Genomic DNA, 12,160 nt, shown 5'->3' on the forward strand with positions numbered 1-12,160 from the left:
AAGAAAGAAAGAAAGAAAGAAAGAAAGAAAGAAAGAAAGAAAGAGAAAGAAAGAAGAAAGAGAAAGAAAGGAAAAGAAAGAGAGAGAAAAGAAAGAAAGAGAAAGAAAAAAGAAAGAAATAAAAGAAGGACGGAAAAAAAGACCAAAAGAAAGATAGAAACAAAAAAAGACAGAAAGAAAAAGAAAGAAAGAGAGCTCAAGCCCAAGGAGCTGGAGGGGACCAAAGCCAAATGTGAGTGTACCTTCATTGCGATCAACCAGATGGGGTCCAGCGGGGTCTTGTGGGAGAGATTATCAAGCGTTTTGAGCAGAAGGGATTCTGCCTTGTTGGTCTGAAATTCATGGAAGCTTCTGAAGACCTTCTCAAGGAACACTACCTGATGGACCGTCCACTCTTTGCCGGCCTGGTGAAATACATGCACTCAGGGCCAGTAGTTGCCATGGTCTGGGAGGGGCTGAACGTGGTGAAGACAGGCCGAGTCATGCTCGGGGAGACCAACCCTGCGGATTCCAAGCCTGGGACCATCCACGGAGACTTCTGCATACAAGTTGGCAGGAACATTATACACGGCAGCGATTCTGTGGAGAGTGCAGAGAAGGAGATTGGCTTATGGTTTCACCCTGAGGAACTGGTAGATTACAAGAGCTGTGCTCAGAACTGGATCTATGAATGACCAGATGGCAGACCACAATGCTTTTCACATTCATTTCCCCTCCTTCCCATGGGCAGAGGACCAGGCTGTGGGAAATCTAGTTATTTACAGGAGCTTCTTCATAATTTGGAGGGAAACCCTTGGAGCTGTGAGTGCTCCCTGTACAGTGTTACCATCCCCTACCTCAGATTAAAATGCTTCCTCCCAACAGAGGATTCATGGTGAAAAAAAAAAAAAAAAAAAAGAAGGAAAGAAAAAAAAGAAAAGAAAGAAGAAAGAAAGAAGCCAAGGCTACGGGCGCCCACCACCACACCAGCTACTTTTTCTATTTTTAGTAGAGATGGGGTTTTGCCATATTGGCCAGGCTGGTCTCAAACTCCTAATCTCAGGTAATCCATTCACCTCGGCCTCCCAAAGTGCCGGAATTTCAAGCATGAGCCATTGGGGGTGGCCTTTTTAATTGGGCAACATGGTAAAACATGGTCTCTACAAAAAGTTAAAAAGTCTATATTCTGAGCTACTTGGGAAGCTGAGGCAGGAGAACCACTTGAACCCGGGAGGCAGAGGCTGCAGTGAGCCAAGATCATGCCACTGAACTCCAGCCTGGCAACAGAGACTTCATCTGAAAAACAAAAACAAAAACAAAAAAAAGCCAGACGTGGTAGTGCGTGACTGTAGTCCCAGCTGCTGCCCTGGAGGCTGAGGTGGGAGGATCACTTGAACCCTGGAGATGGAGGTTGCGCTTAGCCAGGATTGCACCACTGCACTCCAGCCTGGGTGACACAGTGAGACTTCTATCCCTGCAAAAAATAAAAAATCTTCCTTTATCTACAAGAGATACCTGGTGTGAAACTCGTAATGAGGAAATAACGCAACCGACTGTGTACACTCAGAAACTTGAGAAAAGTGACCAGGATCTCAGCAAGTACCACCTGTGACACTTCCTTCTATTCAATCAAAATAAGAAGAGATGAATTCCGTTTACAAATCACTTCATACTGTTCAAATCAACACATCAAATGGTGCATTTGGAGGACTTATTTGAGCTCCCAGAGGCCATGTGAGTAGAGGAGGGGGACTGAAGTCACAGAGGACACTCAGGTGAAGGCATCAGTTGACATAGCAGGTCAGCCAAGTGAAGGAGGTGGCTGATGTACTAGAAGAGACCCAGGTGGAGGAGGTGGCTGAGGGAAGAGAGGTGTGAGTAGAGATTAAGTACCAGACAAGACTCATGTCAAGATACTAGCTAAGGGGCCAGAGGTCACCAAACTGGGAACAGTGGCTAAGGTTCCAGAAGCCACTCATGTGAAGATGGGAGCTAAGGGACCAGAGGCCACTAAGGTAGAGAAGGTGGCTGAGGTTCCAGAAGCCACTCATGTGAAGACGACAGCTAAGGGAACAGAGGCCACTAAGGTAGAGAAGGTGGCTGAGGTTCCAGAGGCCACTCATGTGAAGATGACAGCTAAGGGAACAGAGGCCACTAAGGCAGAGAAGGTGGCTGAGGTTCCACAGGCCACTCATGTGAAGACGATAGCTAAGAGAGCAGGGGCCACTAAGGTAAAGAAGGCGGCTGAGGTTCCAGAGGCCACTCATGTGAAGACAATAGCTAAGGGAACAGAGGCCACTAAGGTAGAGAAGGTGGCAGAGTTTCCAGAGGCCACTCATGTGAAGACGACAGCTAAGGGAACAGAGGCCACTAAGGTAGAGAAGGTGGCTGAGGTTCCAGAGGCCACTCAGCGGAGAATGCTGAGGTCCCAGAGGCCTCACAACTAGAAGAAGAAGATGAAGTCCCCCAGGAAAGATAGAAGGATAAGGTGGATGTGGCCCCCAGGAGAGACACCTGAAGGAGGTGGATGGGGTTCCACAGGACAGAAACCTGAATAACTCCTTGTTTGCAGTCTCCCTGGACAGAGAGCAGGATGAGGTGGTTGAGGTCCCCCAGGACAGACGCCTGAAGGAGGTGGATGGGGTTCCACAGGACAGAAACTTCAATAACTTGTTTGTGGTCTCCCTGGACAGAGAGCAGGATGAGGTGGTTGAGGTCCCCCAGGACAGACACCTGAAGGAGGTGGATGGGGTTCCACAGGACAGAAACTTCAATAACTTGTTTGTGGTCTCCCTGGACAGAGAGCAGGATGAGGTGGTTGAGGTACCTTAGGAAAGACAGCTGGATGAGGTGGATAGGGATCCAAAGGACAGACACAGAATTAGTTGTATGGGGTCCCCCAGACAGACAGCAGGATGAGGTGGTTGCAGTTCCCCAGGACAGACATCTGAATGAGGTGGATGGGGTTCCACAGGACAGACACCTGAATAAATTGTATGGGGTCCCCCTGGACAGATAGCATGATGAAGCTATTGAGGTACCTCAGGATAGACAGCTATATGAACTGGATATGGTGTCACAGGACAGACATCTGGGTAAGTTGTATGTGGTTTCCATGGACAGACAACATGATGAGGTGGCTGAGGTCCCCCAGGACAGACACCTGAACAAGGTGCATGGGGTTCCACAAGACAGACATCTGAAAAAGTTGTTGGTGGTCACCCTGGACAGATGGCAGGATAAGGTGGTTGAAGTCTCCCAGGACAGACACCTGGACGGGGTAGACAGGGTTCCACAGGACAGACACCTGAATAGGTTGTATGGGGTCCCCCTGGACACACACCAGGATGAGGTTGAAGACCCCTGAATGAAGTGGATGGGGTTCCACAGGACAGACACCTGAATGAATTGTATGAGGTCCCCCTGGACAGACAGCAGGATGAGCTGGATGGGGTTCCACAGGACAGATGGCAGGTTGCGGTGTCTGAAGTCCCCCAGGACAGACACCTGAATGACGTGGATGGGGTTCCACAGGACAGACAACTGAATAAGTTGTATGGGGTCCCCCAGGACAGACAGCAGGATGAGGTGGTTGAAGTCCCCCAGAACAGACACCTGAACGACTTGGATGATGTTCCTCAAGACAGACATATGAATAAGTTGTATGGGGTCACCCTGGACAAATGGCAGGATGAGGTGGTTGAAGTCCCCCAGGACAGACACCTGAATAAGGTGGATGGGGTTCCAAGAACAAACACCTGAATAAGTTGTATGAGGTCCCCCTGGACAGGGGGCAGGTTGAGTCAGTTGCAGCCCCCCAGGACAGATAGTTGAACTAGATGAAAGGGGTTCCACATGATAGACACCTGAATAAGTTGTATGTGGTCAACCTGGACCAACAGCAGGATGAGGTGGTTGAAGTACCCCAGGACAGACACCTGAACAAGGTGGATGGGGTTCCACAGGACAGACACCTGAATAAGTTATATGGGGTCCCCCTAGACAGATGGCAGGATGAGGAGGTTGAAGTCCCCCAGGACAGACACATGAACAAGATAGATTGGGTTACACAGGACCGACACCTGGAAAGCTTATATAGGATCTCCGTGGACAGACAGCACGATGAGGTAGTTGAAGACCTCCAGGACAGACACTTGAACGCGGTGGATGGGGTTCCACAGGACAGACACCTGAAAAAGTTGTATGTGGTTACCCTGGACAGAGAGTAGGATGAGGTTGTTGAAGTCCCCAAGGACAGACACCCTGAACGAGATGGATGTGGTTCCACAAGACAGACAACTGAATACGTTGTATGGGGTCCCCTTGGACAGCCATCAGGATGAGGTTTTTTAAGTCCCCCACAACAGACAGCTGGATGACCTGGATGGGGTTCCAAAGGAGAGACATGTGAATTAATTGTATGGGGTCCAAATGGACAGACAGCACGATGAGGTTATTGAGGTACCTCAGGACAGAGCTGGATGAGTGGGATGGGGTTCCACAGGACAGACACCTGATTAAGTTGTATGGGGTCCCCCTGGACAAACAGCAGGATGAGGTGGTTCAGGTACCTTAGGACGGAGAGCTGGAAGAGGTTGATAAAGTAACCCAGGAGATGCAGCTAAAGTAGGTGGTGCAGGTTCCACAAACCGAACAGCTGAAAGAGGTAAAGGAGGTTCCACATGATATTCTAATAGAGATATGTATAAGATCTCAGAGGACACTCGGTTGGTGGAGATGTCTGTGGTTTCAGATCATCAGCTGGAGAAGGCAGTGGAGGTACCACCACTGACTCAAGGTGGGAAGGGGAGCTAGCCCATTTGCCTTGTAGGCTCATCTTCACAGTTAAAAGTAACCAAGACGTTGGGGTGGCAATGTCCACAGTCAGTGGAGGGGCCTGAGCTCCACCAATCACAGGGGACAGCCAAGAGCCATTCAGCTAGGGCACCTGAGAAAAATGGGGTCCTGCCCCCCAGCGGGACAACGGTTCTCTTCATAAGTGCTTGGAACTGTTTCCAGGAAACACGACAATTACCCCACCTGAGCCCTCACCCCCAAAAGGAGAAGCAGGGTGTGTGGACTGTGCAGCAGAAACTAAGCGGCTGCCTTCACGGGAGCTCCTACCTCGCCAGAAGGCGTTGTTCAGGCACAGGCGTTTCTGGGCTGGCTCCTCACTCATGTGTCTCCCTGGCACTCTCTTCTTTTTCCTCATTTCCCATCTAGAAGACAAAGAAAGAATTGACTCGAAGAAGAATTAAAACACCACGTTCCTTACTAGACACTCAAAGCTTCATGTTAAAACAAAAACATCCTTAAAAATGACCATCATGGCTCCAGGAGCCTGCTATGCAGCAGGGGGCCTTCAAGTTCCTGGGAAGACCGTTCCCAGTCCCCCTCCAGCAGCTGCTGCCAGCCCCATGCCCCTGCGTATCACTCCACTGGGCCTGCTGCTTCTCATCCTGCACTGCCTCATCCCGGGCTTGTCTTCAGTGTACACAGAGCTGCTCATGAAGCGACAGCAGCTGCCCCTGGCACTTCAGAACCTCCTCCTCTACACTTTTGGTGTGCTCCTGAATCTAGGTCTGCACGCTGGCGGCGGCCCCGGCCCAGGCCTCCTGGGAGGTTTCTCAGGATGGGAAGCACTCGTGGTGCTGAGCCAGGTGCTAAATGGACTGCTCATGTCCGCTGTCATGAAGCACGGCAGCAGCATCACGCGCCTCTTTGTGGTGGCCTGCTCACTGGTGGTCAACGCCTTGCTCTCAGCAGTCCTGCTGCGGCTGCAGCTCACAGCCGCCTTCTTCCTGGCCGCATTGCTCATTGGCCTGGCCATGCGCCTGTACTATGGCAGCCACTAGTCCCTGACTACTTCCACCCTGACTCTGGACCCTGTAGATTGGGTGCCACCACCAGACCCCGCTTCCAGGCGCCCCTCCCTCTCCCCTCAGCAGCCATGTAACAAGTGCCTTTTGGGAAAAGCTGGAGAAGTGTGAGCAGCCAGGTTATTCTCTGGAGATCGGTCAATGAAGGGATACCACTAGGAGACTCGAAGAGTGGGTTTGGTTAAGGAAATGCTTACCATCCCCCATCCCCAACCACGTTTTTCCAGACTAAAGAATTAAGATAACATCAATACCTAGGCCTGAGAAATGACCCCATCCCTGTTGGGCAGCTCACTGCCTCATCCTGCATGAACACAGTTGATGAAACTGGGGTGTGGGCAACATGTGGCTTTCCTTGCCTACTTTGGTCACCCCAGTAGAGCCACTGGAGCTGGCTACTCCAGCCTAACCTTGGTGCCTGACTCTTCCATAAAGGATACTCAACATCCCACTTTCATGCAGGAAGGCCCAGTTGCCACAGATTACACAAACATTACCCCCACCATTCTGACAATCTTCCCCCAGTTCCAGCAATGCCTAGAGACATGCCTCCTGCCCTCTCCACAGTGCTGCTCCCCACACCTAGCCTTTGTTCTGGAAACTCCAGAGAGAGCTAGGCCTGATTCATCTCAGGGAATGTAGCCCCTAGGCCCTGGCTTAAGCCTACACTCCTGACCGCTCTGCTCACCCTGAGGGCCGTCTTGAAGCCCGCTACCCACTCTGAGGCTCCTGGGAGGTACCATGCTTCCCACTCTGGGGCCTGCCCCTACCTAGCAGTCTCCCAGCTCCCAACAGCCTGGGGAATCCCTGCACAGAGTGACCTGAGACAGGGTACAGGAAACCTGTAGCTCAATCAGTGTCTCTTTAACTGCATAAACAATAATATCTTACTAAAGTATTCTAGGCTGTAGGGTGCCTCCTACAACCACACACACACACAAAAGACCATCATCACAACAGGGCACTGTGGCTCATGCCTGCAATTCCAGCACTTTGGGAGGCTGAGGTGGGCAGATCACCTAAGGTCGGGAGTTCGAGACCAGCCTGACCAACGTGGAGAAACTCTGTCTCTACTAAAAATACATAATTAGTCAGACATAGCAGCACATGCTTGTAATCCTAGCTACTCAGAAGCCTGAGCCAGAGAATTGCTTAAACCCAGGAGGTGGAGGTTGCAGTGAGCTGAGATTGCAACACTGCACTCCAGCCTGAGCGACAGAGTGAGACTCTGGCTCAAAAAGAAAAAATAATCCAACACAATGACCTACCTGTGCTGCTTGTAGGCAGCCTTCCTCTCTGCCAAGGCTTAAGCACAGAGCTGTGGGGAGAAAAATACATCCAAGTCCTCACCTGTTAGACTATGCCCAAAAGCAAGGAAAACAAACAAAACTTAGCCAGTTGTCAAGAGCCTTTCTTGCAGAAGAGGTGACCTGAAAAAGCCACCACGCCCAGCCTGAAAGAACATCTTTCAAGTTCTTTGTAGAATTTGTTTTTTCTGATTTCTGCAAATAAAATAGAAACAAAACATGTACTGGGATTTTGATAGAAGCAATGGGTAATCTAAAAAGATGAAAGAGCCACCACATCTATCCCACAGTTTATGCTAGATTTCATAGGAAAATGAGCTGGTCCAGCTTGGAGCTAGAAGAAATGAAAAAAAAAAAACATGAAGAAATGAGAAATGAAGAAACATCATGATGCATGAACGTTTCATGGCACCCACGATGTCCCTCCTTGGGAGATAACAGAATAGGTGACTAGATGACAAGGAGCAAGATGAGAAGGTGCAAAGATGTCCAAGTCAAACAGCTCAACTGAATCGTCCTTAATGGAATACTTAAAAAGTGGTACATTAAAAAACATCCCCTCCCCGGGCATGGTGGCTCACTTGGAATCCCAGCTCTTTGAGAGGCCGAGGCGGGTGGATCACTTGAGATTGGGAACTTGAGACCAGCCCGACAAACATGGTAAAACCCCATCTGTACAAAAAACACAAACATTAGCTGGGGGTGGTGGTGACCGCCTGTAGTTCCAGCTGCTCGTAGGGCGGCTGGGCAGGAGAATCACTTAAACCCATGAGGTAGAGGTTGCAGTGAGCCAAGATCACACCATTGTATTCCAGTCTGGGTGACAAGAGTGAAACTCCATCTCAAAAAAAAAAAAAAAAAAAAAAGTAAGAAAGAAACACAGTTATGACTGTTGTCTATGGTTGTGACTACTGCGCTCATGCTGCAGTGGCAGAGCTGAGTGTTTGGAAGGAAGCCTGCCTGGCTGACAGAGCCTCAAGTACTATGCGATGCTCGGCTCCTTAAGTTTGCCAACCCCTGGGTTGGTGGCGGGTGATGATGCAAACATCAACACAATGGCAGAAGAAGGAATGAACTTTGAAGAACATTCTTTAGAGCCTACAAGAATGGAGGAGAAGAGGACGGATGAGCAGAAAGGCTCACACTTGGAATGCCAGTGCTTACGCAGCACACTCAAGTAAATACGTATCACTTATGAAATTATAACACAGCCAGTGGGGAAACAGAAAAACCAATGCACGACTTTTAAAAGGCTCATCCTAACGTGGTCCGAAAATTCCCTTGTGGATCCGAGAGTCTACATGGTACGTTTTGGAAAATGCCAGGTTATGGTAGTTATCAACTGTCTGGGAACATGGGAATGTATGTGTGTGTGTGTGCAAGCATGGATTTTTGGAATTACAAGATCTGTTTGGGAGAACTGTGTCCCACTGAGTTGACCTCTGACACCTGTCTAATACTGCTCTGTTTGATTAACAGAGTCCCTCCTACATCCTGATAGGAGTCTACTTTAGGACTCCACCAGGTTCCAGCCTGTCCCCTGCTTCCCTCACCATTGCCTGGTTCCAGGCTCCCAGGGATGGCAGGTACCATCTTGGCTTTGAACAGTGGGGACATCTGGAGGTAGCCCCGGCCATGGTGGTGGATGAAGAGGAGGTAGATGGTACTGAGGACCCAGAGGTACATGGGTGGCACCCACACTCCTGCTGTTCTCAGGAAGCACAGGCTCAGCAGACTGGTGGCGGCAGGTTCAGGCTCTGTCTGGTTCCAGACCTGAGGGAACACCAGGAGGACTCTCAGGAATGTAGACGGCAGGGGTCCCCAGCCCACCTGCCCAGGGGGCCTGGCGACTTTTTGGATCTCTAACATTTACACAGAAATGTACCAAGCACTCTTTGGAATACCTAATAATTCTCAACTTCTTTCATCCTGACATCAACCCTAGGTAGATGCAATTATCATACTGATTTGCAGATGAAGAAGCCGAGGACCAGAGGGGTTGAGTAGCTTGGCTGACTTTACCCAGCTGAGAAGTGGAAGGGCTGGGATTTGAACCCAGGGAGCTGGGCTCTGGGGCCTAGGAGACCTGGGCTCCATAATTATTGCTAGGCATGGACTGTCAGTTAATCCTTATAACAACTCTAGGACATAGGCCATACTGTCCCCATTTCAGAGACCAGTAGACTGAGGCACCAAGAGGGGAATTGCCTCCCTCAGGGCCACACAAATGGGAAGTAGCAGAACTGACTCTGACCCAGGTTTATCTGACCCCAAAGCTTGTCCGACTGGTGATCCTGATGTGATTTATTTTTATTATTATTTAATTTATGTTTTAGAGAGAGTCTCACTCCGTTGCCCAGGCTGCAGTGGCACAATCAAAGCTTACTAAAGCTTCGAACTCCTGGGCTCAATCAATCCTCCCACCTTGGCCTCCCAGAGTGCTGGGATTACAGGCATAAGCCCCCTCACCTGGCCTGGCTAATTTTTTTTTTTTTTTAATGTTTTGTAGAGATAGAGATCTCACTACGTTGCCCACACCGGTCTGGAACTCCGGGCCTCAAGCAATCCTCCTGACTCAGCCTCCTAGGTGCTGGGATTACAGGCAATGAGCCACCGCGCTCAGCTTCATCTGTTGTTTTTATCTCAGCAGTTCTGCTGGTCCTATCTAACCTTAGAGGAAATCTGAAGTTTAGTGGACATGGCCTCTCCACTTCTCTCTCCGCTGTCTTTTTATTCTCCCTGGTTTCACAACACACTGGCTGTGCAAACTTTAACCTCTGTGCCTCAGTTTCCTTCCCTGCAAAAGGGGGATGAGACTCTACCTCTATGAGTTGTATTAAATGGATTAGCAAACAAGAAAAAAAGAATAAATAAATAAATAAATGAATTAGTAGCAGCAAAGTTCACAGCAGTGTGGCACCATGTTGGGCACAAGGCTAGGCACAGAGGATCCCTCAATTCATACCAGCCTATTGCTTCACCTCCCTGGCCCTCAGAATGCTGGGAGCTTGCAACCCCCACCCCCATCCCCACCATGTACTCCACTCCCTGGAATCCTTTGCTAAGGGCAATGGGAAAATAAACCAGAGAGGTAAGTGTTCTCTGGGGGTAGGGGAGCTTGGGTAACCCACTAGCTTTAGGCAAATAAGGGTCAAAGGCCCTAGAAGCTGGGCGGTCTGGTGGCCCCTTAAACAGAGCTGTAGTATCGGGGGCCGGCTTGGTGAAAGGGGTCCAACCCGTGCAGTTAGGGGCTGGAGTAAGTCTCCTCGCTTCTGGGTCCAGGAATTTGGGGGTCTCTCCTCTCCCCAGTAACACAGCCCGAGAGATCTGCAGCCAAACCAAGCCTGGAAAAGGAGAGTGGGGCGCAATGTGAGGGGGCACTCACCTCCTGCCCCACGCAGGGCTCGCCAGGCACGGCCATCGGCGCCTCAGTTGTCCCGGGTCCCAGTGTCTGTCTGTAGCTCAGTGTCTGAACAGAGTTCTCCGCTGTGCTCCTGCCAGGGAAGGGGCGGGCTGCGCAGTTCCGGCTGAAATTGGAGCTCGGAGATCAGAAGGCCCCGGGCAAGGTCCAGCTGCCCGGCGGGGGTGGAGCCATAAGGGGTGAAAACAGGTAGGGGCGGGAGGGGGGCGCACTCGGGGAGCTGGAGCAGGCACCTGGTTGGTGGATCCCGGCACCCCTGAAAGTTCAGTGACACGTCCTTAGTTCCCTCTTCCCCCTGCAACAAGAGTCACTCTAAACTTCCCAAACACTTTGGACCCAGCAATTCCAGTTTCTCCTGATGACAGAACTCAAAGGTCTGTGATCATGTTCATAATATCCAGTGGGGGAGAAGATGCTATTCCTCCCAATATCGCAGGGCATGTACACCCCGCTGTGATATTGTTTGTTGTATTCAGGGAGGGAGAGTATAATATTCCTCCCAATGTCACAGGGAGTGTACATCCCCAAGTGATATTGTTCATAATATTGAGGGGAGGAGATGATATTCCTCCCAATATCGCAGGAAGTGCACACCCTTCTTGGATCCTGTTCATAATATCCAGGAAGGGAGAGGATGATATTCCTCCCAATGTTGCAGGAGTTGTACACCCGCAGTGATATTGTTCGTAATATCCAGTGGGGGGAGAGGATAATATTTTTCCCAATATCGTTGTGGGGGGGAGGGTACAATGCCCTGTGATATTGTTCTTAATATCCAGGTGGGGAGAGGGTAATATGCCTTCCAATATTTCAGGAAATGTGCACCCTCCTGTGATATTGTTCATAATATCCATGCAGGGAGAGGATAACATGACTGTCAATCTTGCAGAGTGTACACCCCCTATGATATTGCTCCTAATATCAAGAAGGGGAGATATTATTCCCAACATTGTAAGCACTTTCTGTGTATACCCTCTGTGATATTTTTGTAATATCCAAGGGGGAGAGGATGATACTACTCCCAATATTGCAGAAGGTGTACACCCACCTGTGATATTCTTCAATTATCCAGGAGGGGAGATGATGATATTCCTCTCAGTATCTCAGGAATACACATTTCCCTGTGAAATTGTTCATAATATCCAAAGAAGGAGAGGATGATATTCCTCCCAATATTGCAGGGGGTGCACATTTCCCTGTGAGACTGTTCATAATACTTAAAGGGGCAGGGGATATTCCTCCCAATATGGCAAGGGGTGTACACCTCCTTGTGATATTGTTTGTAATATCTGGGGGGGAGGATATTCTTCCCAATATCACAGAATCTGTGCACCCTTCTGTGATATTGTTCATAATATCCAGGGGCCGGGAGAGAGGATGCTATCCCACCTAATATTGCAGATAATGTCCACATTCTCTGTGATATTGTTCTTAACATTAAGTGGAGGAGAGGATATTTTTCCCAATATCGCACTGGGTATACATCTCCCTGTGATACTGTTCATTACCTTGGTGGGGAGAGGATAATGTTCCTCCTAATATCACAGAAGGTGTACATACCCCCGTGATATTGT

At 49.7% G+C, this 12,160-nt stretch overlaps 1 protein-coding gene and 2 pseudogenes across 2 annotated transcripts in view; 2 read left to right on the plus strand and 1 right to left on the minus strand.

The window, feature by feature from the left end:
• Positions 1–869, plus strand: part of LOC116543796 — a 14,682-nt pseudogene extending 13,813 nt beyond the window's left edge. Inside the window, exon 2 of the transcript XR_004265702.1 lies at positions 174–869. The product of XR_004265702.1 is annotated as a nucleoside diphosphate kinase A pseudogene (transcript). The remainder of the gene's footprint in view (positions 1–173) is intronic.
• Positions 870–4,680: 3,811 nt separating this feature from the next.
• LOC116543797 (probable UDP-sugar transporter protein SLC35A4) lies at positions 4,681–6,283 on the plus strand. Its single transcript, XM_032269664.1, has 3 exons — positions 4,681–4,777; positions 4,999–5,125; positions 5,258–6,283. Exons 1-3 carry the CDS (start codon positions 4,681–4,683, stop codon positions 5,832–5,834), a joined length of 801 nt encoding a protein of 266 aa, XP_032125555.1. The 3' UTR covers positions 5,835–6,283.
• A 2,089-nt stretch (positions 6,284–8,372) lies between these two features.
• On the minus strand, positions 8,373–11,262 carry LOC116543778 (annotated as a pseudogene).
• Between the last annotated feature and the right edge of the window lie 898 nt (positions 11,263–12,160).

This window comes from Sapajus apella, unplaced genomic scaffold (genome assembly GCF_009761245.1).
Source record: "Sapajus apella isolate SASKATOON/1434 unplaced genomic scaffold, GSC_monkey_1.0 scaffold196, whole genome shotgun sequence".
NCBI classification, from domain to species: Eukaryota; Metazoa; Chordata; class Mammalia; order Primates; family Cebidae; genus Sapajus; species Sapajus apella.